This window comes from Sturnus vulgaris, chromosome 18 (assembly GCF_052056855.1).
Source record: "Sturnus vulgaris isolate bStuVul1 chromosome 18, bStuVul1.hap1, whole genome shotgun sequence".
NCBI classification, from domain to species: Eukaryota; Metazoa; Chordata; class Aves; order Passeriformes; family Sturnidae; genus Sturnus; species Sturnus vulgaris.
Window position 1 is genome coordinate 2,381,249 of NC_142260.1, and position 23,020 is coordinate 2,404,268.

The following is a 23,020-nucleotide window of genomic DNA, read 5'->3' on the forward strand; positions in this document are numbered from 1 at the left end:
ACCAGCATCTGACAAACTCATTTTCCTCTGAAAATGCTGTCCAGGATTGTCAGTATTTGCTACTAGTATAGAAGGTAATACAGAGAAAGAACTCAAAGCAAAATGAAAAATCTACTTTGCTCAGTTCCAGCTAAAGAGTACTAGGTTGGATTATAAAGATAGTATGTGTGGGGGGGAAAAGTGACAAAATATTTTGTTTCACGGTTAGTATTTATCATGAAATGACATGTCTTCCCTTAGAAACTGTATTCCATAGAAACTATAAAACCACCTGTAAAAAGGAAAAGGGAGCTTGGCTGTTTCAATTCACTATCTATCAGAGTTACCATTCTTACTGTATTTTTGTTCAGTTTCGATTGTCAGAGCAGCAAAAGCAAACTAGGTAGTCTCTTTCACCTTCACATTTTCAATAAATTGATAGCTCGATTTTACTATGGCTTTAAAAATCCAGTAAATACAACTCCATCTTTTCCAGCCCTGTCCTAAACACATACACAGGCCGTGGGATCTGTTAATACTTTGCTGCATTAGCCAATTACCTCAAATAGAATCCATTTCAGCAGCATCATGTTTGATCGACATAATTCATGGCTGTGTTTGCACACCTACTGCAGGGAGAAACCTCACTGAACACCTGCAGCACTGACCCTGTTGTTGGCACCAGTGTTTTGTTTGTTAAACACTTCGTGATTATGCTATTATTTTAAAGGCCAGCATTGTTTCTAGGTTAATTACTGTACCTGTGAGGCTTCGTTTTTGCTTCACAGAGGCGTTTCCAAGAGGAGTTAAGACTTGTTTGTTACTCTGATTTTACAGGTGTCTTGGAAGGTTGTGCTGTTTGATGTAAAATAGGGCCCAGTAGCTGCCAGCTGGACAAACTCCTGTTTCATGGAGCAGGTACAGGACAGGGAGGGAAAGGAGCCAGCAGCCATCCTGTGCAGGTTTTTCTCTCCATCACAGTGGCTCACAGTGTTTTCCACATCTAAAAAGCAGAGGTTGGTTCTAGGTGACACCTTTTACCTGGTCAGCAGTAATGGAATGGCAGAATCGTTGTGGTCCAGGCAGAGAACTCTTGTTGTGCAGTGTGTGTATGTGTAAGAGCAGTCTCCTTACCCAGACAATACTTTCCCCGAGTTTCTGCTAGCTTAATTTACTGTTTGTTGTGGTCGGATGCTTTGTACGTTAAGGGCTTTGGTTTGTTTGTATATATTTGTATATATTTCACTGCTTTAACAACTGAGCTTGGCTGGGTTCTGGTACTGAGAAAGGAACCTGGCTGCTAGGGCTGGATCTTTCCAGTGGCTGGCAGCAATGTGTTTTCGATAAAGGCACTTCCTGAAAGTCATGTCATTTGTCATCTGGATCCATCTGCATTGCAGGTAGTGTATCTCCAGGTCACAGCGTTTTCTTTTTCCTTCCCAATTTGTTCCTATTCAGGTACTTCTCATCAAACTACTTTAAATACACTTTTAGCATAGATCACCCAAAGGCTATTGTGTTTTACTGCTCCATCATTCATGTTTATTAAATTCACCTCTCTCTTTTGGGACACAGATTCCTTCTCTGACATTATGTTCAGAGTTTCTGTGTGTTGAGGGAGGGTGAGAAATAACCCAGCTCTTCCAGTAGGTGATATTTTCATTACCTGCATTTTACTGCCATATGCTATCTTGTTCAGCTCTGTGTAATTGCAGAGAATGAATCTGTACAAATATTAGTTCATCTGATCTTTCCAGGGCAGTAGTGGCAGCTCTGTAGTTCAGTTATTTAAAGCATGTAATGTGCTGTGGGGAATAGTTTTGGTTTTCATCTCACTAGATCTTTTCCTGGCTTCTTATCATCCTCACTGAAAGCTGTCAGCCTAGACATTTCAGATCCTAAACTGTATTTCTTTTTCTCTGTGACTGCAGTTTTGTTCTGATTTAACTCAAAGCTGGATCTCGTTACTTCAAAGCGTATCTGAAGTATCTGCAGAGCTCCTGTTGTTCCCTTCAGCACTGAGAGTCTCTTGGGTTATTTGCTCAAGGATGGTCAGTGTTTGTTTTTATATATCCTGTAATACATGCATCTAACAATATATTTTACCTGACTCTGATGGGTTTTTCAAAAACGTAGTTTAAGGAGATTTGATTTCTACAATTGCTGTTGGTTTCATTGTTGTCCTTGATATCTCTGGCCAGATTTAATTCTGTCAGCTTTCCCAGCCTGATCTCTGGCAGTTGGGTGGCCATGCTGAGGATTTGGCTGGAGTTAATCTTAACAATTATCTTCATGGAATTAAGAAAAAAAAAAATTATGAATGTGTTCATTTGTTGTTACATTTTCTCTCAGTTAATCTGCAGAACTGTTACCTGACATAATGAGTATCATCGATCTTAATGTACAAAGGACATTTAGATAAACCTTACTGGAGGAAATAGCACCAACAACCTTTCAGAAAGGTCTCATTAATTTGCTGATTTTTAAACTAGCTTGCCATCCAGGATTTGAGAAGAAAATAAAGCATTTGGTTCTGTAATTATTTGTGCAACTACAAATGCAGTCTGCTATCAACCATCTGCACTGCAGGCATTGCTTTCAGTGCCATTTGGATCATCAGCTCAGTGTATGATCCTCTGCATCTTCTGTTTTGTGGCTGCCTTGGTGCTAACACTTCCCATACAAATATCTGTTTCATGTTTCTGCCTTTTCTCCCTGTCCTTTTGCTTTATTATTTTCAGTCTTCTGAAGGGTCTTCTGCACAGGCAGAAGAGGTGATGCTGTATTCCTGGACTGCCATGCTTTTATTTATTATGTGAGGTTCACAGTGAAATACTTGATTCCTCTGAAGCTTTGCGTAAAGAAATGCAATTTCCATTTCTGCAGGAGTTCCTGGTGTCTGTACTTTCCTGGTCAGCTCAGTGGTGACTGAGAGGTGACCTGTAGGGACAGGTTTTTGCCCTCTCTGCCCTCTGAACATGGCATGGGAGAAATCCAAGAGCTGCTCTTTGCAGTAGAAGGGCAAAATAATATTCAGTGTCCTTGGGTTGCTCCTCAATATCCAGACCTCTGCTGGCTTAGGTAGCCCTGGAAAGCAGTCACTCATTTTACTGTAAAGAGAGTAGCTGCAGGTTTTACTCTAAATCAGGTGACTGAGCAGCTGCTTTAGGGTCAGAAAGCCTCGATGATTCCTTGCAGTCTTTCAGAGTGCTTTGTCTCATATTTAAAAGTCTTTGATTAGCCTGTGTGCCCGATACAGTGATGTTCTCCCAAGTGGTGTGCTCAGCATATGGCATTTGTAGGGCAGCACACCTTGTTTGTTTTATGTGGGGATTTGCAGGTGTTGGCATTTCTGTCGACTTCACTGCTTAGGAATTGGTTGAATTTCACTTGTTTGAAGATCCTAAATGTGTGCCATCCCCCTCGAGCATGGCTTCAGCCTGCAGGTCCCTAACCCTGTTAATGGGCTTTTACAGTAGCATTTCATCAGTGCTGCAGGAAAGCTCGTTCTTAAGGACTTTACAGTAACATTATCCAGAGCAGTTGGGCTTTCTGGAGCTACAGAGACTTTATAGAGATTACAGAGAAGTGTAATTGGGTGAATATGACAGATGGTATCCAGTCAGCCAAGTGCTATCTCTTCACAGGAATTTTATTTCCTGTGTTTTTGGAGACTTTAATGTTCAAATGGCACATTGCACCCATTCTTGTTCTTTTGAGTCTGTTGTGCTCTTAAGGATCCCATAACCTGTTTGTCTTGACACAGCTTTCTTCACAGCAGGAGTGCATGGAAAAGATCTGAGTGATCTTGAAGATTAGTCTGGTATGGTGTTTTTTTTTTTTTTTTTTTTCTTTCTATCTGGTTTGATCATCCATTGTTTTTGAACTGCAGCTCACAATATGACAGAAGAAACTCGAAATAAAAATAGCACCTCTAATTTTCCATTTGCTTCTGGTTCTGTGTTCTAAATGGGAGGAACAATTTCTTATCCAATTTATAATGTGAACTGTTTATTTCAGGAATTTTCTCTGCCTGTGTATATTCATTTTGCTTGTGCAAAGGTCACTGTTTTCACATAGAGTTTTTGGGTGCTGCTCTTAGTAATATATTATAAAGTAACAAAAAGAGAAAATGCAAGGGTGACACTTCTTAAACAGTGTGTTAAAGTTTAATGGTAGTGTGAGTCTGCTTGTTTGACCAGCTGTACTTTTTGGTGCAGTTAGTGCTGGGCTGCAGAGATGTGCTAGGTGAGATTTTGGACCTTTGTCCTGGTAAAAAAAGTTATTTTCATGGAAAATGTTCCTTTATGAAGCAGCGTCAGGAAGGAACAAAAGCATTGCCTTGTTCGTCAGGCAGAAACAATAGAGCTGCTTTATTGTGGCAGACTTTTTCTTTTAAAAAATCCCTTAAATAAAATCAGTGACTGCATGCATCTTGGGCATTCTAATTAGAAACATTTCTTCTTAATTGTTTTTTCTTGCAGTGGTTTCTTGAGCAGTTTGCATTTTCAAAGAGCAGAGGCGAAGTATTTGCTGTGAAAAGTGTTATTTGAATTAAGTCTTTTCAGATTTTACTTTAACTGAAATCACCCCTTGTGGAATTACAGTACAATGTAGCAAGATGTTGATTTACAGGATCTTCTGCCTTCATCTCAGCAGTAAAGTGTGGAGCTTTCTGTGATCGTGAAGTTTCATCCTTAAAATGTGATTGGTCTTGGGTTTCTTTCCGAAGGTTTTTTTAAGGAATAGAGATTATAAAAAGCTTTGAATAATAAAATTCTCTCATATGTTTTCATCTTTGTTATGACTTGCAGCACTTTAATAAGCCTGGCTTACTGTAAATTTAATTTAATGTTGAAACTGTTTCTGCAAAATAGATTTTGTGTCTTAAAAGGGTGGTATGAAAAGTAATACCTTCACTAAAATGTGATTTTACTTTTAATGTTTTTCCCTTTATAAAACAGGACTTGAGATGTTTGGATCAAATGCCATTGAAATTGAATTTTGAAATAATTGAAATTTGAAAATAATATCTAAAGATAATACTTAAGTCTCTGTGGGCCTTGGTCCAGGTAACTGATATGAATCTTTACAATAAGCTTGATTTCTTAAACCCAGCACTAGTAAATTCTAATAGGCTGATTGCTCAAGTTCTGTATAGAAGGATTGTTTTTCCCTGAATCTGCAAGGAAATATATACAAGCTCTGATTTGTCAGCTGAATGTGGACTGGACTATTACTGCAGAGCTGAAGGGCTGTTTCCAGTATTATGTATAGGGTAAAATTGCTTTTTGTTTTAAGTGGGTCAGTGCCATAGCCAAGATGCCAGGCAGATGCATGATCCTTGATTAAATAGGAATAAAAATGAATCTTAGAGGATCTTCAGGATACTTCAGCGTGCTGAGCAGATTGCTAATATGTATGCATGCTCTTCAATAATTCAATTTTCATGAATTATAAAGTTATATTTCTCTATTAAATCTGACTGAGTTTCATGCTGCTCCTGGGATTTCCTAGCATCATATCAAACATGTGGGCAGAATTGTTCTAGCAGCCTCTCTCTCTGAGATTATTTCCTGCTCCCTTTCAGTCACAGTTTTTCTGCTGTTTTGGGCCTTTAGTTTCTGACCATCCCAGTAATTTGGACCAGAGCACAATAAAAAAACTGGGCAGGACAGGCTGAGTCCTCACCATATGCACAACCCTTCCAGAGGGATGAGCAATTGATTCCTGCTCTTTTGAAAAACCAGGAAGGGCAAAGGCTGTGTTTTGTGCACGCTTTTTGTGTTTTCCAAAGAAATAAAAGGCAGAAATCCAGCTCTTGGGTTTTCAGACCCTGGAGCATCTGACAGAATGCAGGGACTGCCAGATGCTGTGGTGAGATGATCTGCTAAATCCTTCTGCAAGGACTCATTGAAGAGTGAGAAAAAGGGTCAGTGGCACTTACACACTGCATCTCAGAGTCCTCTGCAGATGTTTTTCAAGGCAGCAAGAGCAAGGGCCTGGTGGAATTGCTATGGAAACAGAGCTTATATTATTTATTTATTTACTTACTTATTCATGCACGCATGTATCTAAACCCTGCCTTCCCTTAATGGCATATCTTGGAAGTCACCCAGTTTGAGACTTTGTTCATTGGAAATGGGGGAATGTGAAAAGCTGGCTGCTGGTCAGCAGCTCCAAGGTCCAGCAGTTCTGCAGAAAACACTGACAAAGTGCAATCTGAAACTGGAGTGCTCTGTTGTTATAGCAGAAGAATATGTAGGCTAAATTGAACCTTTTTTTTTTGTATTTGGAGTTGCAGAAGTGCTATTAAACATCAAGAAAGGACAGAACTGCAGCTTTCCAGTGATACTGGTACTGAGTGACATTTAAAGAAGAGTTGGTGGTAATAAGGCCTTTTTGAACATTATCCTGTGAAGGATTTAGAGGAGTGGTGTGGCTGGCAAGGCATTCTCATACCAGGGCAGCAGCCTGGAGGGAGAGTTAAAACAACTGCACTCTACTGAATCTCGGTGTTGGTGAAGAATGCTGGAATTCAATTTTATTTGTTGAGTGTTAAATGCAAAGCTTGTCATTAATGCATGCCTAAAAAGGGTTGTGGAAAACTACTCAGAACTTTGTCCAGTATGAAGTGGGATCACGAAGGAGCTGGAAGCTGCAGGTGACATTGTCATTTGGTTTTCAAGGCATGCTGCTCTCAGTCTCAGCTTTGTTGCATATATTCAGAAGCTTTAAAAAAAAAGTGTTGCAGTAAGAAGGGCAACGTGGAGAGGTGTTTTAGCATTGCAACATCTATAGTTTTTGGATAGGGGTGGTTTTTTTTTTTTTTTTTGACAGTCCTCTGGTGTATCTGATAGTTGTTTTGCACTCCTGGAATGCTGAATGCAAATCACACCGTTCTCTGACTGGGGTTTGCTGTTTGGGGTTTATTTAAACTGCCATGTTTATCATGCTACATTTGGGCATTAAGAGACACAAAGGAGCTGTTCCTGAACCTGAATTTGATTTGTTGTGGCTTCCCATGCAGGCACAGGACATTTTCCTGCCCCCTTGTTCCGTGCAGTGTGTCATGGCAGGACATGGATGCTGCAATGGTGTCTGCATTGCTGCCTCTGCAGTTCTTGGGGTCTCTATTAGCATCATGACATGGTTTTGGCTTTTTTTCAAGCATTGTCTGAAATGAGGAGGATTTGTTCAGGCCATTGAGCCTGAAACTTTACACTTAGGCATCTTTTAGTCAATTGTTTGGCTGAAAATCTCGATTGGGGTAGCTGTACTTTCTGGCAGTGCAGCTAACACTGCTGCACTTGGAGTGAAACACTTCTGCAAACCTGACATTGTATAACATGGAGGAATTTGTGTCTCCCTTTTATAACTGCTGTAATTTATAAAATGAAGAACGCTTGCTGTAAAGCAGAACATTTTTATGAGTGTGAGGGTTTCTTTCTTTAATCTTTTTTGTGGACTGTGGGTAATGCATTACTTCTACAAGAGCTGGTAATTTCATACCTGAGGTATTTGAACAGCACAGTTGCAATCTGTGGAACATCAGCCTTTTGCAGCATATAACCAAAGACAAATTGTAAAAGGCTGATGCTACCACAAATGCTTAATTATAGGTCTTTGATAATGCTGGCATTGGAAAGGTGGCATTCTGCATACCTTTATTAGCTGTTCTGTCTAACTCTACTACAATGTTACTGTCTCCTAAAGACTGAATACACAAGATCCATATTTTTTTATGCAATTTCCTTTGCAATACTGTTGGTTTGTATGTAGGTCAGAATCCAGGTTTGTTTGTCCTGGATCTTTTATTGACTCTTTTTGATTGCTAGGAGTGATAGAAGAGAAGGGGCTAACATTTTATAAAAGTGTATTGTAGGAGAAAATTAATTTTCCTTATAAGAGGCCATTGTTTTTGTTCTATAGCACAATTTTCCTTTTAGATGACATATTATTGTTTAAAAGATTCAATTATCTATGTTCAATGTTTAACTATAGTGTTCTTACAATAGAGACCTTTGTTCTCCAGAAAAATAAAGCCTAGTCAGTAGTTTGATAAAGTACTTTGCAAAAATAGCTTTTTGATTTCAATGCCAGTCTTTAATTAATGAAAATGATTGAATGCACTGGAGCTAATCTCCCAACAAGCAAAAATTAGTAGAGAGACATATGGGCAGTGATAAATGCTGTTTGCCTTGCCTACCTCTAAATGTTGAAGTGTGTGGCAGTAAGTGTGACTTCTCAGGTATTCAGGAATAAATTATGGTTTTCAGTGTGCAAAAGATTTAATTTTGCTACCATAATTTTCAATACTGCTGAGTTGCCAAGCAGTTCACTTACACTCCTCCCTTTTTCTAGGCTTTACATGCAAATTTTCAGTTTCAGTGCTGTATACATTGGTGTTTTGCATTAGAAGAGAGTGGCAAAGAAACCAAGCTGCAGATAGTGGATTTTGCATTTCTTTTTGAGCTGCCTGATTATACATTTTTATTGAAGTTTGTGTGAGCCAGAGTTTTTTAATTTTTTGTGGACTGCAGTTAAATCCTCTGAAACCAATTTTTTTCAGCTAGGGCAGGCAAACTTCCATGGAACATAGTGGGAGTTTTGTATGCATAGCTCCTGTGAGAGTTCCCTCCACTGGGTGCTGCTAGGTGTTGTTTTGAGTGATAAATGTGTTCCAATTTTGTACTCTTTGTCTTTGCAGTGTTCTGGATGATGAAGGGAGCAGCCTGCGTCAGCAGAAGCTTGACAGACAGGTAAGATTTTGGAGGAAGGACCTTCTTTCTCCCTAAAGTCTGAATCCTGGAGTAATGAAAACACTGATAATTGATAGAAAATTCCATCCTCTGACTGGGGGATGCAGAAGAGAGATCTGTGGAGGTGGAAGTTAACTCACAAGTCTGACTTCCATGAAAATTTGTCTTCTGGCTGTGGTTTGAGTGATTCCAGCTGCCTTGGCCTTGTTTTAAGCTGATGTACAATGTATTTGTTACCCCACTATGGAACAGCCACACCAGAGGTTAACCACAACGTTTTTATTCAGTGGATTTAGCTCTTGTGGCTGTAACCTTGGGGCACTGTGTGCTATGTTGCCTGTTTTCTGACTGCATTCCTTCAGGACTTGTGCAAGGGAGTCCCATCCCCACGCATGAAATCTGAGGGAATTGTGTCATCAAGTTTTAATGGGAGTTGAGGTTTCTGCTTTTACTTTGATTTCTGTGGTCCCCTTCTCAAAAAAGTTGTCATTTCTACAGTTAAACCTTGTGAATTTAATTTTATCCTTTTCTATTGCCACTATTTCACCAGCTTGCATGTCTACCAGGGTCTCATTTTCAAATTCAAGTGCTATTTATGCCACAATCCTGTATTAACTCTGATTATGTTGGAGTCACGTTGAGGTGTTAACACAACTTAGGGAGCTGAAAGAGTTCACTGTCCATTTTTATGCCTCAGTTTTATTCCATCTCCTTTCTGGAAGCTAAAATAATACTGTACTCAAGCAAGGAAATGGTAAGGTAATAGATAAGTAAAATTAACAGTTCAGTTCTCTGAGGTTGTGGAAGAGAACTCAAATAACGTCCCTATGGTGCTACTAGATGCCAAAAGTTTTGGTTTTCAGCAGGTCTAGCTGAGAAATTTAAGTGTTTAATTAAAGTTCATCCATTATAGCTGTTAAATTAGGCTTGTGTCCACTATTATCACTCGATTCTAGTTTGCAATTACCTGCTTTTAATTTACAGAAACTGAAATTGGCATCTCTGCCTCATGCCCTTGCTTACCCTCCCATTTCTTCACAGCCAGTATTCTCACACTGTTGTTTTCCCAGGGGTTATTTCCAAGCAAGCTCTGACAGCTGGTGGGCCGCTCAGAAAGATGTATTTTAATTATTGGCCGTTTTCTGCAGAAGATGTTTCAGCAGTGGGTTGGTTTGTGGTTTTTTTGGAAACATTTCCAGTAACCCAACATCCCAATCTCCCGCTTGCCGGCTGCCGCCGCTGTAAATCTGGGGATGCTGCAAAGCTGACCCTTGTTTTCCATCGCAGGTTGCTGCTGTTTGGAGCCCAGTTAGAGATGCTTTTCTCTGTGTTTTCTGCAGAGAGCACTGCTGGAACAGAAGCAGAAGAAGAAACGCCAGGAGCCACTGATGGTTCAGTCCAACGTGGACGGCCGGGCGAGGACGCGCAGGACGAAGCATTCGGAGGAGCAAGCCCCGCTGGTTGAATCTTATCTCAACAGCAACAGCAGCACCATCTACCATGGTACAGAATGTCAGGTTGTTCTCTTTAAAAGGGCCAAACAGCTGCTAGTTGCTGTAAAGTTGTTCATTGTAAACGTCAGTCACGAAAGGCAAAGAGTCACGAGCGTTAAAGTCCGTGTTAAAAGTTTTTGGCGAAGAGTCCTCAGTGAGTAAAGTCCCAATTAGAAGCAGAAGCTGCTCCTGTCGAGGCCCTGGGAGGGCCCATGTTGCTGCTGCAGCCCCTCTCTTCTTCTTGGGTGTTGATGGTGTTGAGAAGAAAAGTGAGAGAACAAGAGCGAGTCTCTCCCCAGTGCACAGATTCTTATGCACAAATTACCCAATAAGCTAAAAACACCAACCTGAACCATTTCTTCTTAAGCTGTTAGAATTCTAGTTTCTTAGCCTGCCAGGTTATGTATAAACTGCCCATGTGGTCTGTCTTGTTCTATCTAAAAAATGTAAGCAATATTCTTACTATAGTTTTATTATGTCTAAAACTATGTTCTTGGAGCCTATATGGAAATTTGTGTTCAACAATAGTACCTAGGACTATGTTTTTCAACCTTCACTAGAACTTGCTCTTCTACACTGGTATCTAAGACCTTTACTCTTTAAAGCACTTAAAACATATTCTTACTTATTTAAACTTACTTACTTGCTTATTCTAAAACTTAAACTTGCACCTCTACTTTATGTACAAGTGGCTTAATATGCTTCAATCCATCCAAAGGTTTTCATTCAATCCCTGCACTCTAATCTCTCTCTGAAGGATTCAGAGAGGCTTCTGATTTACAGACTCCAACAACCTTTGGCTGTCATGGTTCAGAATGTCACCTCTGGCAGGAATATTTGCTGAGAGTCCTAGTGCAGTGCTAATTTTGTGCTCGTCAGAATAAAGACTATTATCAACACCTTAATGAAGGGATGGGACCACTGTCAGGCTAAAACCAATTTATTACTCAGATATAAATCAGCCTCAAAGGCTGTGAGATTTTAGAGGAGCAAGAAGTTGGCCGTAGCTCAATGTAGTCAGAAGTTTTTGTTACAAGGCAATATATAACATTCTAACCCAATGGAAAGTTGCCAGAAAGTTTATTTTGTTTTTCTAACCTATCACCTTTACTTAATTCTGATATACTTTTATCCTATGGGCTACTGCTACAGGTACACACATATGCTTCTATGATAACATCTAAACTCTATGCAGTTAAATTACTACACTGTCAAACCTTTCACCATCTGTCCCAATGCAGTTTCTTACTTACTTAAGGCATATTATCCTTATAACTATAGAAATATAAGTTTATATTTTTTCTGCTTAATGTCTGTGTGCTTTTATTTTTACATCAGTCCAAGCTTCTTCTAAGGCTGCAAATCAAACCCTTCAGTATCTGTGGAAGTTTCTATTTTACCATTTCCTACAAAAGGCTCTTGTTTTGTGTATGTTAGGAAATCATTGCTATCCTTCACTTGTGTTTGGGGATATAAAACCATCAGAACTTGCAATTGTAGGCCAGCAGGAGGGAGCAAGGTACCTCGCTGTCATTTCAGTGCTGACCTGGGAAAGAGACAGCTTTTCCCTTCTGCCATGACTATTTAAGTGTCTTCACCCTTGGTTCCTGCCAAGTAAAGCTGATGGGTTCTACTCTGAGCATTCCTCTGCATGTAATTTTGCTTAAGTCTGACAGTTCTTAATGATAAATTTGAAACCTATTAACTAAGTTCAGCTGGGACTGAATGTAGTGATTTCAAAGATACTGTGTCTCTGCAAAGTCCATCAAAACAGGTAGAGAAAAACATTTCAAACTTGTGTGATGTCTCCACTTTTTTATTAAAGATTACAGGATCCAGTAGAGACTCAGTCACTTCAGGTGTCACACCCACAGGGGAAAAAATTATCATTATTATTACCTTAATTATCAGAAATAAATCCTAAGGAAACCAGGCATTATTTAGTTCTGTCTTTATATGGCCCATGCTTATTGGCCCTCTAAGGATGGTGTGGCATACTTTTCCTCAGGATTTCCTAAGGGGTAGCCTGGGTAATCCTTGTCCAAAATGTCACTCTTGTTGATATCATTCCAGGTTGATAACACCTCCAAGACATTTAGAGAGCAGTAATTTTCCAGTTTTCTTGTTTTGCAGATCATTGAGTTGAATAGAATTCATAAGGGATTCATAAGCTTCAATAACCAAAGGTTTGCTTCCCTGATTATTGATGAGTTTGTGGGACAGGAGCTGAAATCTGCTGATATTGATTGGGAAAGCAGTTGGCAGCTGTCTGCTTGGGAATGGTGTTAGGTGGCAGGGCACTCAGGTTTTGGGGTTTGCACATTAAATCTTCAGATGCCTTTGTGAATCTAACTCTGTTAAAAAAAAAAAAAAAAAAAGACCAACCAGTTTTCTATTCTTATACAAACAAAAACTGAACCCAGCATTCAGCTCAAATTTCTGTCAATTTTATTGCATGTGCTCTTCTTTTTGTCTCCCTGCTGTTTTATTTTCACTTGGTGGTCTTATTTTTCCACAAGAACGAGGTGGGTATTTAGTGGACTAATAAATTCTGCTCTGAGAAGTGCAGATTTCAGAGTCTTTCCTCCTGATTAACAATAGATGGAAATTTTTAGCTGATTGCAGCTACAGAATTTACTGTTAGAATCTGGAAATTACATTGTTTGAATGTTGAGGTTTTGGTAATAATGGGCCTTTTAAATCTTGTTTCTGCAAGCAAGTAGGATACCATAAGTGGTTTCAGATGGAGAATTATTTTTTAAACTTAGTATTATTTTTTTTCATTAGTAATATTTCTCTTTACTGTCTGTTTCTCAGGGTCTGGGATGTAATTTTTAAAGATTAAACTAAATTTCCTTCCAGTCTAAACCAAAAAAAAATTGATTCAGCACAAACATTTAGTTTATTTTTTAATCGGACAAAATAGAAATTCTCTTTTTCCTCTTATTCTCAAGAGTTTATCAAAATTCAGAGCTGTTTTAAGATATAATATCTTATAGTAGAGAGATGCTGCTGTTTATTAAACCCTCTATACTGTCAGTTGATTAAGGTTTTAATTTTCACAAATCAGAGAAAAAGACATTATCATCCCATAATTGGTAACAAATTTCATATATGCACTAACTGAGCTAAATTTTACACCAGTTTGCACCAGAGTGGACTTTCTCCACTAATAAGTGTGATTAACTGTGCTCTTAAGGTAAAACTGACCCTTCTTCCATTCACTGGAATACTTAGGATTTATTCTCCCTAAATCAGTTTGTTCTAAATTTGTCTCTCAAACCCTTTTAATGTTTCACAAGGTTTCAGAGAAGCAAAGAAATAGAATGTTTCTCATATTCAACACGACATTTGTTAATCCCTTGGGGCAGCTCTCCTTGTAATAAACCATGCAGTTTGCAAGAGCCAGCTTAGAAGAATTTAATTACCTAACAGGATGTTTTATTGCCTTGTAAAATCCTTTGTTAGGCACGTTGCTTTTGAAAATATTATAAGAATCTAGAAGTGGCCTTTTTTTGGTGTGGCCTTCTCTGGGAATGTGCATAATGTCTTCAGTTCCCCAGTTTGCATGGGGATTGATGACCATTTTTAATTGTAGCATTGAGCTTCAGGGCTTATGGGTTTTTTTTTTTTTTTCCCCCTTCAATGAAAACATTTGTATGTGGCAGTGTGGGATGCATGAGACAGCTGGGCTGTTTCTAAAGAACTATTCTGCTCCTTTCCGTTCATTTGTTGCTGTTATGGGCACGCTGGTTCCAAGTTAAGAATGACTCTTTGATGGGAGTTGATGCTCTGCTGAATGAGCTACACTGCTTGGATGAGCATGTTTGTGAAATCAATTCCTGTGCTGGCAAATGCTACAGAAAGAACACTTCTTTCCACCTATCATCCTGCTCCACTCTCCCTTTTTAGCTTGTATTAATTCTGTGTGGCACAAAAGTACTTGTTGATTTCAATAAATAATTGGATGCCTGTGTGGAGATATGTCTATGGTACTTTGAGCAAAGTAGGTCAGAGATAACATCTCAGCAATTCTCAGATGCTGGGCTTTCTGTGCTGGGAAATTCTCCTTCATACACTGCCATTGCTTATTCTGATGCCATTATCTGTGCTGGGAAATTCTCCTTCATACACTGCCATTGCTTATTCTGATGCCATTATCTGTGCTGCAGTGGTTCCCTCATGGGCAGCTCTACTGTGCAGTAAAAACTCATTTAATTCCAGGATAGTTATCAGAGCTTGGAGTAGAAAGTCAGTCATTCTTGTTCTGGAATAGAGCATTGGCCTGGTGAGCTACCTGTGGGTAGATAGAGTAGAACACCACGTTTTGCTACTTGAGTTAATTGTGTATTGCCAGAAACGCCATATTTTTTTTCTTAGATGACTTCAAGGCAGAGAAATGACACATTGGAAGGACAAAATGGTATTTATGTTCCCTGCTAATTCCTCTGAGAGCCATGAGACTTTCAAGGAGATGGATGCCCTTCCAGTCAGGAAGTGGCTCTGCACAATCCACCATGCACAAGTCTCCACACAGAACATTTCTTCTCATTTGTGCCCATATTTCACCTACAGACAAAAGTCTTCAGATACTGTAGCTTGTAAATGACTTGCATGCAGTGTATCTTTAAAAAGCCCTTTTGTTGTTGACATAAGGCCTAATTAATTTATAGCAACAGAAGTTTTCTGCAGGTGCTGAGATGAATTGGGCTGAAAAGGCCAAGTTGAGATGAGAACTCCTTGGCTCTTTGGTCTCTAAGGGGTTGGTTTGAGCTGGAGTCCCAGCCAGGGCTAGCACAGTCATCTGCAGGTCAGGTACATTTAGGCTCTGCATTTACCTGCCTGCCATTCCAAGGAATAGGAGCTTTCCACTGACTTCCATGATGCTGTTCCATGGCTCTAGTTGGTCTTATTTCCAGTAAAGCCTCTCTCTCTCTCAGTACCAAACACAGCTCAGTTGCTGTTTCATCATTATAAACAGCCACCTAAGAACCAATAGCAACCTTTTGTATTGCTATTAAATTTAAGTTCTCTATAAAAGACAACAAAGGCATTCATTCACCAGAAGAAATCTAATCCTCCTTTGTAGGAGAGATCACTTACATTGTCTTCTCTTCATGTGTTCTGGTTTATTTTCAATTCTGTGTCCTTCATAAGGACATATTGCCACCTGTTTCTTTAAAGTTTCTTTAAAATTTTTCTTGCCGTTCTCTAATATGTCACAGTTACACCTGTTTGCTTGTTTTCGTGTATTTCTACTCAACTTATTTTGTGAAGTTTGTTGAAAACCTGGACAAACGTTTTAGCCTGATTTGACCTTGCAAAATTCTGCTACAAATACAGTTCTTTTCAGTCTGGTTTGCAAATACTGAGCATTCCTGGAGCCAAATAGCATGCAGAGATACACCAATTACTGCAACAATTTAATTACATTGTTTAATTACATTTAATGCAAATGCTGAAAGCTCATTTTTACAGAGATTTTACTTCTGTAAAAATGGTGAATTTCCATTGGGGAGTGATTTTTCTTTTCATAGCACTGAGGAAGGCAGAGATTTGAATGAGTGCCAGATATGCTTTCATTAATATTGCCATATTTTGTTGCAGCTGTGGCTTTTTTTTTATAAGACTTGAAATTAAAAATGTTTTCAATTAGATACTCCCAGAGTAATTTTCATTGCAACTTCCAATTTAGCGATTTAGATTAACCATGTGTAAAAAGGCAGAATGACTTTTTTACTTTCCTCCTGTGACATTTGGCAGCCCATCTAGATGTAATGGTTGTGTGGTGTGTTAGACAGACCTCTGATGACAATTCATAGCTTTGGATTGTTAAATTTGACGTGTCATTCTGCTATTTACCATGAACGATGAGAGGGAGTTTTCTGATGAGTATCCGAAGCTGTCAGCTTTAAAAGGTGACATCAGTTAACTATTCATTTAAAAAAATCATATATTTGCCTGTTCATCAGAGTAGTGTCTCTCCATCCCTGCTTTCCACTGACCTTGGAATGAGTAGGTATTAGTTTATTTTTTGAAGATAGCAATGAATGTTCTTTGCAAAGGGCTGTTAATACTGAGAGATCAGGCAGCTCTCCAAACATCATGTGGGCAAAATACTTGACTTCCAATAAGCATATATTCTGAAATCTTTATTTCAGCTGCAGTCTCTTCACCTTAATCTTTAAAGCATCTTTTTGATTTGTCAGCAGTCCTTACTGCACTGGTGCACTTCCAAAGCAAACAAACAAACCCAGCAGCAAGGAGCAGAGGGCAGTGGGCAGCAAGTGTTTCACAGGTCTTTTTGTGCTTCTTGGTACTGAACGATTTGAGAGGAAAGTTCAGAGGAAATGGCTTGAGAAACTTCTTTCTCTTTGCTTGAATGTCCCACTTAAAGTGTATTTACTTTCATCTGTAGCTGTTTTCTGTCCTGGGCAGTGTCTCAGGAGCCAGGAGGTGAAGGTGAGCACAGGAGGTGCCCTGGCAGGCACAGTCCCATCCCAAAGGATGGAAACAGGATTCCCTGCAGTCCCAGACGTGGCAAGGGAAGATCCAGAGCCCTGCAGGGCACCAGCCCGGGTGGGGAGGAGATGCTGCAGTGCCTGTATCACCTCCAGTGCCAGGATAGTGCCAGGATGCTCCCAGGTGACCCGCGGGGAAGCAGCACCTGCAGCACAGCCCTGGCAGGAAGCCCAGGGACAGGCTGTGGGTGGAACCCCCCAGAGAGGCTCATCAGGACAATTAGAGCCTCGTCATCCACTATCACAAAGTAATTATGTAATTTATCGCTGTCTTTAATCTTCCTGGCAGGTTTTTCACAGATCATTTTAGCTTTCCTTATTAGTTGTGCGCTCTCCCAAAGTCAAGTTCATTGCTATCAAGTCTCCATTTCACATGATTCCTTTGCCTTCCCCCTCCCCAGGATTAGGCAGCAGGTACGTGGGGGGTTAAGAAGAATCTTTTATTTAATTCCTTCCCCTGTTCTCTCTGAGGAGCTCTTAGACCAATGAGCTTTTAATAATGTCCTTAAGCAGCACCAAGTTCCCAGGTACATTGGTTCCTTTTTTTGGAGCACTAAAAAACCCATCCCATTTTACTCCTGAGTATTTTCAGGTTTGCAGCATCAGCCTGGTCACCACATCACTGTTAGAGGCATAAACTGCCAGGAGCCTTAGGGAGTTTATTGGCAACAAGGTTTTGGGAATCTGGAATCTGACTGTAAGTTACTAGCTGGAGGAGCCATGTCTTGGATTATCAGCATTTTGAAGCAGGAATCAAATCCTTGCATGTGATTAAACTGTAACTAACACACCAAAGTCCTTGTCCTAATTCAGGTCCTTGTATTTAACTATTTGTGTGGTCTATGTAAAACTAATAAAAATATTTCATTGCACTGTAAAACATCATGGGTTTGCCCATCTTCAGAATATTTCTGATACGCTCCAATGGCTTTTAAATGATTGTAGAAATACTAGACCAGTTCAGAATCTAAGTTGATTAAATAAACTAATAATAAACAACAGCCCACATAAGCAATGAGATTGACTAAGGCTAGAACTTCTCAAAGAAAAACAACAAGCCATTCTTAGAGTGAAACACAAGGGCATCTCAGGCAGGAAAAAGACAACCAATTCACATTGATTTGTTGAGGTACACCCTGACTGAACTGGAGTTGATCTTTCTTTGCTTTGTACTCGTTCTGGGTTTCACTTTTATTGTTGGGAGGATGTTGGTAAATGCAATGAATGTTTGCCTTACAGAGTATTTGCCTTACATATCTCATTGTCTGGTTCAGCCTCTTTCTACATAAAGTGTTTTCCAGACAAACTGCACAATATTAGAATTGTTTATTCTTTTTGTGATTTTTCATTTACTTAATTCTTCATATAATGTACTGATCAAAAGCACCTTTTTTTAGCACATGGCATTTTTATGTGGTAGAGATGGGTGAGTTATGATTCATAGATTTGTTTTTTTTTTTCTTCCTCTAAGATCATAAGAGTGTGCAAGCACTCATACCAAGAAACATGGTCATACAAATGGCAAAAAGAAATCTGCATTTTCGTTCATGCTCCTTTGAAACTTATTTCCTGTGTGAACTTCTCATCGTGAAGGCCAGCTGGAAAGACATGCTTCACATTTTCATTCACTCATATAAATATATGTGGGTCATTTACAGAATTGAAAAACAACTTGAGTTGTCTGCATCATGGTTTACTCACATACCTACAAACTGCATCCTTTTATTTGACTCTGCATTGTAGCTTTATCCCTGCAGCCTGGAGTGTTGTCCTTCACAGAACTGGTTCATGGAGAGGTTTCTTTTTTCCCCTTTTCTGACTTAGGTGGCACAAGGCAAAGCTGGGCCACTGCCCTTGTCTGCCTTGACAAAGCCCTTCCACACTCACCTGTATTATGGTAACAGACTGTTCTTTTCTTTTCATCTCAGATCCTGAACTAAAAAATGTTGTAATCTCTGCTCCTTTCTGTCTCCCAAAAAATACTTTTTTTTTTAATACCCTTTTGAGTTTAGTAGTCAGTACTTGATTTAATGAACATGGATGAATAATACTGAAATTGAAGTCATGCAGTTGTTTTATTTGTAAGCTTGGCATTTATCTCAAAATTATTTTTTACAATTTTTTAAGTTCAAACTAGAATGAAATACCAGGTCTGAGCATCCAGTGGATTTTTCTCTTTGGAATGCTGACTCATTAAAACACTTGCTCCTCCAGTTTTTTCTTGTCAGAATGCAAATTCTAGTACAAACATATAATTCTTATGGAAAAGGAAAATCTCTGGTTTTTTTAAGCGAAGATTTTAATAATCTGGAGTGGGGCATATGAGTATCAGCATAGAATTTCAAATCTAGTCTCCTACTGTTAAGATAATGTCTTAGTAGGTGCAGTAGGGATTTTTAAAGCTGCCTAAATGGGTAGTTGTACTGAAATTAATGCATTTTTGAGTGACAGTCTTTGAAATGTCATCCCCATATAGCTGCATTTAAGGTTCTTAATTTATTTATCCTCTGCTGCTGCCTATCATTGTTTTTAACTTTTTGATGTCCAGCAAAGGACACAATCATATTGTTGTATCAGTGAATGTTATTCAGGGAGCCACTTTATCTCATTTTCCTTACTCAGGCTTTCTTGCAGGGAACTGTGAATTGTTTTATGGGGCTGTCTAGAGCCTGTGGAGAATGCAGGCTAGAGTTCACCTCAAGGTTTCCATCCTGCTGAGAAGGGCAGTTCTTGTCAGTCTGTTAGATAATCACCCGAAGATGCAGTAGAGGGCAGAGGGGAAGACATTTGATCCCCTGACAACGAGGCTGGGGATAAACACGGTGTTCCATCTCAAAAGCAGCCTGGAAGGAGTGCTGGCTCAAGGACTTCAAAGCTGCTCATGCTGATGACCACTGCAGAGGAGTCACAGAAATGGTTCTCCTTCTCCAAGGGCAGGAGAAAGCACTGGAAACAGAAAACAGGATTTTTTTTTTTACTTTGCTCCACATCCAAGCCTGCTGGACCAGCTGAGCAGGGGAGGCTCACAGACCTGTCCCTTTGGGTTTGCAGGCTGCAAGGATCCAAATCCTGGCTGGCCTCTTGACAGGAGCTTGACTAAATGCAAGGATATGCCCTGAGCTGAAATTGTACAGAAAACTTTCTCTGGTATCTGCAGAGACAACACTAGAGAAAACATGAGTGAGTGGGTGAGCCTTAGCCAAGGTCTGCTATTTACCAAATAGCTAAAAGCTAAGAATGAGCTGGTTTTGTGGTGGACATGGAATGCTGGGATTAAATTTGGATTTATTATAGAGGTAGTATACTTTAAATGTAATGGCAATGCTCAGAAATGTATCCCTTAGAAACAGGACATTCTGTGCCAATTCCTTTCATGAACCAAGGCACAGTATCATTATTTCTATGACTTAAATCTTATTTTGCAGCCTCCATCACTTGTGTCTGAAAGGCCCATTTACCACAGACAGCAGCCAAGCTGTATGCTCAGAATGGCTTCTGGGCTGAAATCATGTTCTCTGCCTCGTAGAGTAAAGCCATGGAAATATTCCCTTTTCTGTCTTTTGGAGCTCCCTCACTGAACTTATAACCAATACCTCTTGCTCAAAGTTTTGAGGCAAAAGTAACTCAAAAAACTTCAGGGCTTTACTTGTAAGATCAAAGAATGTCTGGCAAGATAGAGAAGGTAAGTCTTTAACTTTGCAATTAATAATGTCAGAAAGTTTCATCCTTTGCTGATTGATCATTGCTGTGGATCAAGTAAATGGTGCTTCTGAGCTAATGAATACAGCCAGATTTAAAATGATTTAGGGAACTGCCTGGCCATTTAATAGAGGCCATTTGTAAAGTCCTGAATTTAATTATAACGTGGATTATCATCTTCAAAACAGTTAAAAGAGCACAGCCTAGTTTTTAAAGAGAGACTGAGGTACAAATACAGTGTTTGACAAGGACAGGCATGAAAAACTGGGCGGTGTCAAGCTGTTTCTTTGGACTTCAAGTCTCTCCTAATAATTTAATGTATATTCTCTGCAGAACTGGAGCCCTTCCTCCACGCAGTGAGGAAAAGGAGCATGTGTTCCTTGAGTGCCTGAGGTGCCTGCTGTGTTGTGAATGCAATGCTACTCCTAACAGATTGCTGTGCTGGGGAGGGTAGCAGTGGGTTTGGGAGCTGCAGTCTACACAGACATGACTAAATCTGTTTCATCTTTCTCCTCTGAGAATCTCCCTGGCGTTTCTATTTCCATTCATGTGCTTGAAGGATTTGCTGAAGAGGAAAGTTGCTTCACAGGCCAGAAGCTTAGGGAGAATTTTCCCCTTCAGAGACAGAATAGTGTCAGTCCACACGTCATTGAGAATCATTTAGTCTTTCAGGCGTTTAAGAAGTTTGTCTGGATATTTTTAAAGTAATTTTAGGGCAATCAATTCTTTCCAATAATGGTCCTTAGTGGACATTTTTATCCTTTTAAAGAATTTGGGTTTCTTCTCCCATGTGCCAGGGAGAGAAACACATGAAGCCAGTGGGGTGTAGCACTTACCAGTGACCAGCAGCCAACCCCAAAATCTCTTGGTGCCCACCTGCAGTTTGTGAGGGGAAGTTTGATAATTTCTTTATGCATTTCACGAAGGCAAATGTGGTATTTATCTAACTTCAAGGTTTGGTCTAGCCAGAGGAAAGAGCTACAGTGTGCATTGCTTTCAGAGACTCAAATATCGACCTCAAATTGTGTTGTGCTTTTAGGAAAATGATAAAGCCTCTTTTTACTTTGAAAACAAGGAACACTGCATGAGTTATGCTGACATTCACAATTTTTGCCATGCATAATTTGTAGAGAGCCCTTCCAAGGAATTAATTAATTTGTGTATGCTACAAAGTAGGAAGAGTTTTTAAGTTCAGCTTGGGTGTAGTTTCACCATAAAATGCATGGCCAGTCTACTTGTCATGCTGTGTTACACAGTTGTGCAAGATGTGCTTGGAAAGAAACCTTCAGATGATTCCTTGTTTAGAGAATTAGGATGTAACTTTAAGCATGGATGCTGCAAAGTCAAAATAAAATTTTTCTGCCTTCCTGCTGCCACTGTTGATGATCATTCTGGCAGAGCTTTACTATGAGGAAAAATGCTTCCTACAATAGCTCAGTTACACAGCAATATTCTGATGTCACTTTTGGACTGAAATTTGGGAGTTGATATATTCTTGGGAGGAAGAAGAACATGAGGAAATATATCTCAGCTAACCTAACACTTTCAGATTTTTACTGTAACTTTGCAAATTCCGGTTTACTTGACTCTCCTCACTGCATGAATTGTCTGAAATACCAAACTCTGCTATGTTTGCTTTCTCTTTTATGCCTTTGCAAAGTTCTCAATTCATTCTCTCGTCTCTCTGTTTCTCTCTTCTCTCTCTGTTTCTTTTCTTTTTTTTTGGTGGGGTGCCCTGAATCTCTGAAGCAGTGCAGGAGGCTGAACAGGAAGATGTAAAGGTGGTAGTGGACGCCCAAGCTCCGAAACCAACTAAAAAAACCAAGGCAGCAGCTGCGAGCTGTCAGAGCAGCAGCACCAGAAAGGAGAAAAAAGGGAAACACAAAGGTTAGCTGCATGCAGCTGCATGTCAGATGTTAAATTCATTATTTTGCTGTCAGTTCTCTCGCTCTTGTTTTTTATATCATTTATTTGAAAACCTGAAAATTGACTAAAACTAATTTCCTGAAGTTTTTCTGAGGTTGGAAAATGTATGTGACTTGGTCGTGTCTGGGCGTGTGCAGCTTTGGGGTTGAAAAATTTGTAAATGGAGACTTTTCCAGAGGAGAGTGCTTGTTCAAATTGCAGAGGAGGAAGAAAGTTCTGAAGGAAAGATGATGATGTTTTCCTGCAGTGGTGAGAAAAAGAGAACAATTTTACAAGAGTGTGCTTCTTCAGATTATCTAAAACTAATCTTGTTTGGAGAAGCAGCCTTAAATTGCAGCTGCTTCTGTCCAGACTCTGAGTGAGGTTTAAACTATACAAAATTAGAGGTTAATGGGACATTTTGAAAATCAAGTCAACAGAACTGAAATCAAATCCTCAAATGGGTTTTTCAAGTTTTTACTTCAGTGTTACCTGGCTGACAAATGGGAGGTGTTAGTATAAAAATTTTTCTGCAGTGATTTTGTGTACCATTAGGTAGATGAAAAAAATGCACTATTGGCAATGACAAAAGGGTTGGTAGAAATTACATTGCCACTCTTAGATTTACAGTTTGAGCTAGGTGGAAGAAGTGATGAGCTAC

At 39.5% G+C, this 23,020-nt stretch overlaps 1 protein-coding gene across 6 annotated transcripts in view; it reads left to right on the forward strand.

The window, feature by feature from the left end:
- Positions 1-23,020, forward strand: part of TUB (TUB bipartite transcription factor) — a 135,522-nt gene that overhangs the window by 85,307 nt on the left and 27,195 nt on the right. For 3 of the 6 annotated variants that reach the window (XM_088175679.1, XM_088175682.1, XM_088175681.1), the window contains exons 2-4: positions 8,690-8,741; positions 10,082-10,244; positions 22,207-22,341. In XM_088175679.1, the coding sequence (XP_088031805.1) occupies positions 8,690-8,741; positions 10,082-10,244; positions 22,207-22,341 (350 nt within the window). Of the gene's footprint in view, positions 1-8,689; positions 8,742-10,081; positions 10,245-22,203; positions 22,342-23,020 lie in introns of all 6 variants that reach the window. The other 3 variants (XM_088175678.1, XM_088175680.1, XM_088175683.1) reach the window with 2 other exon arrangements.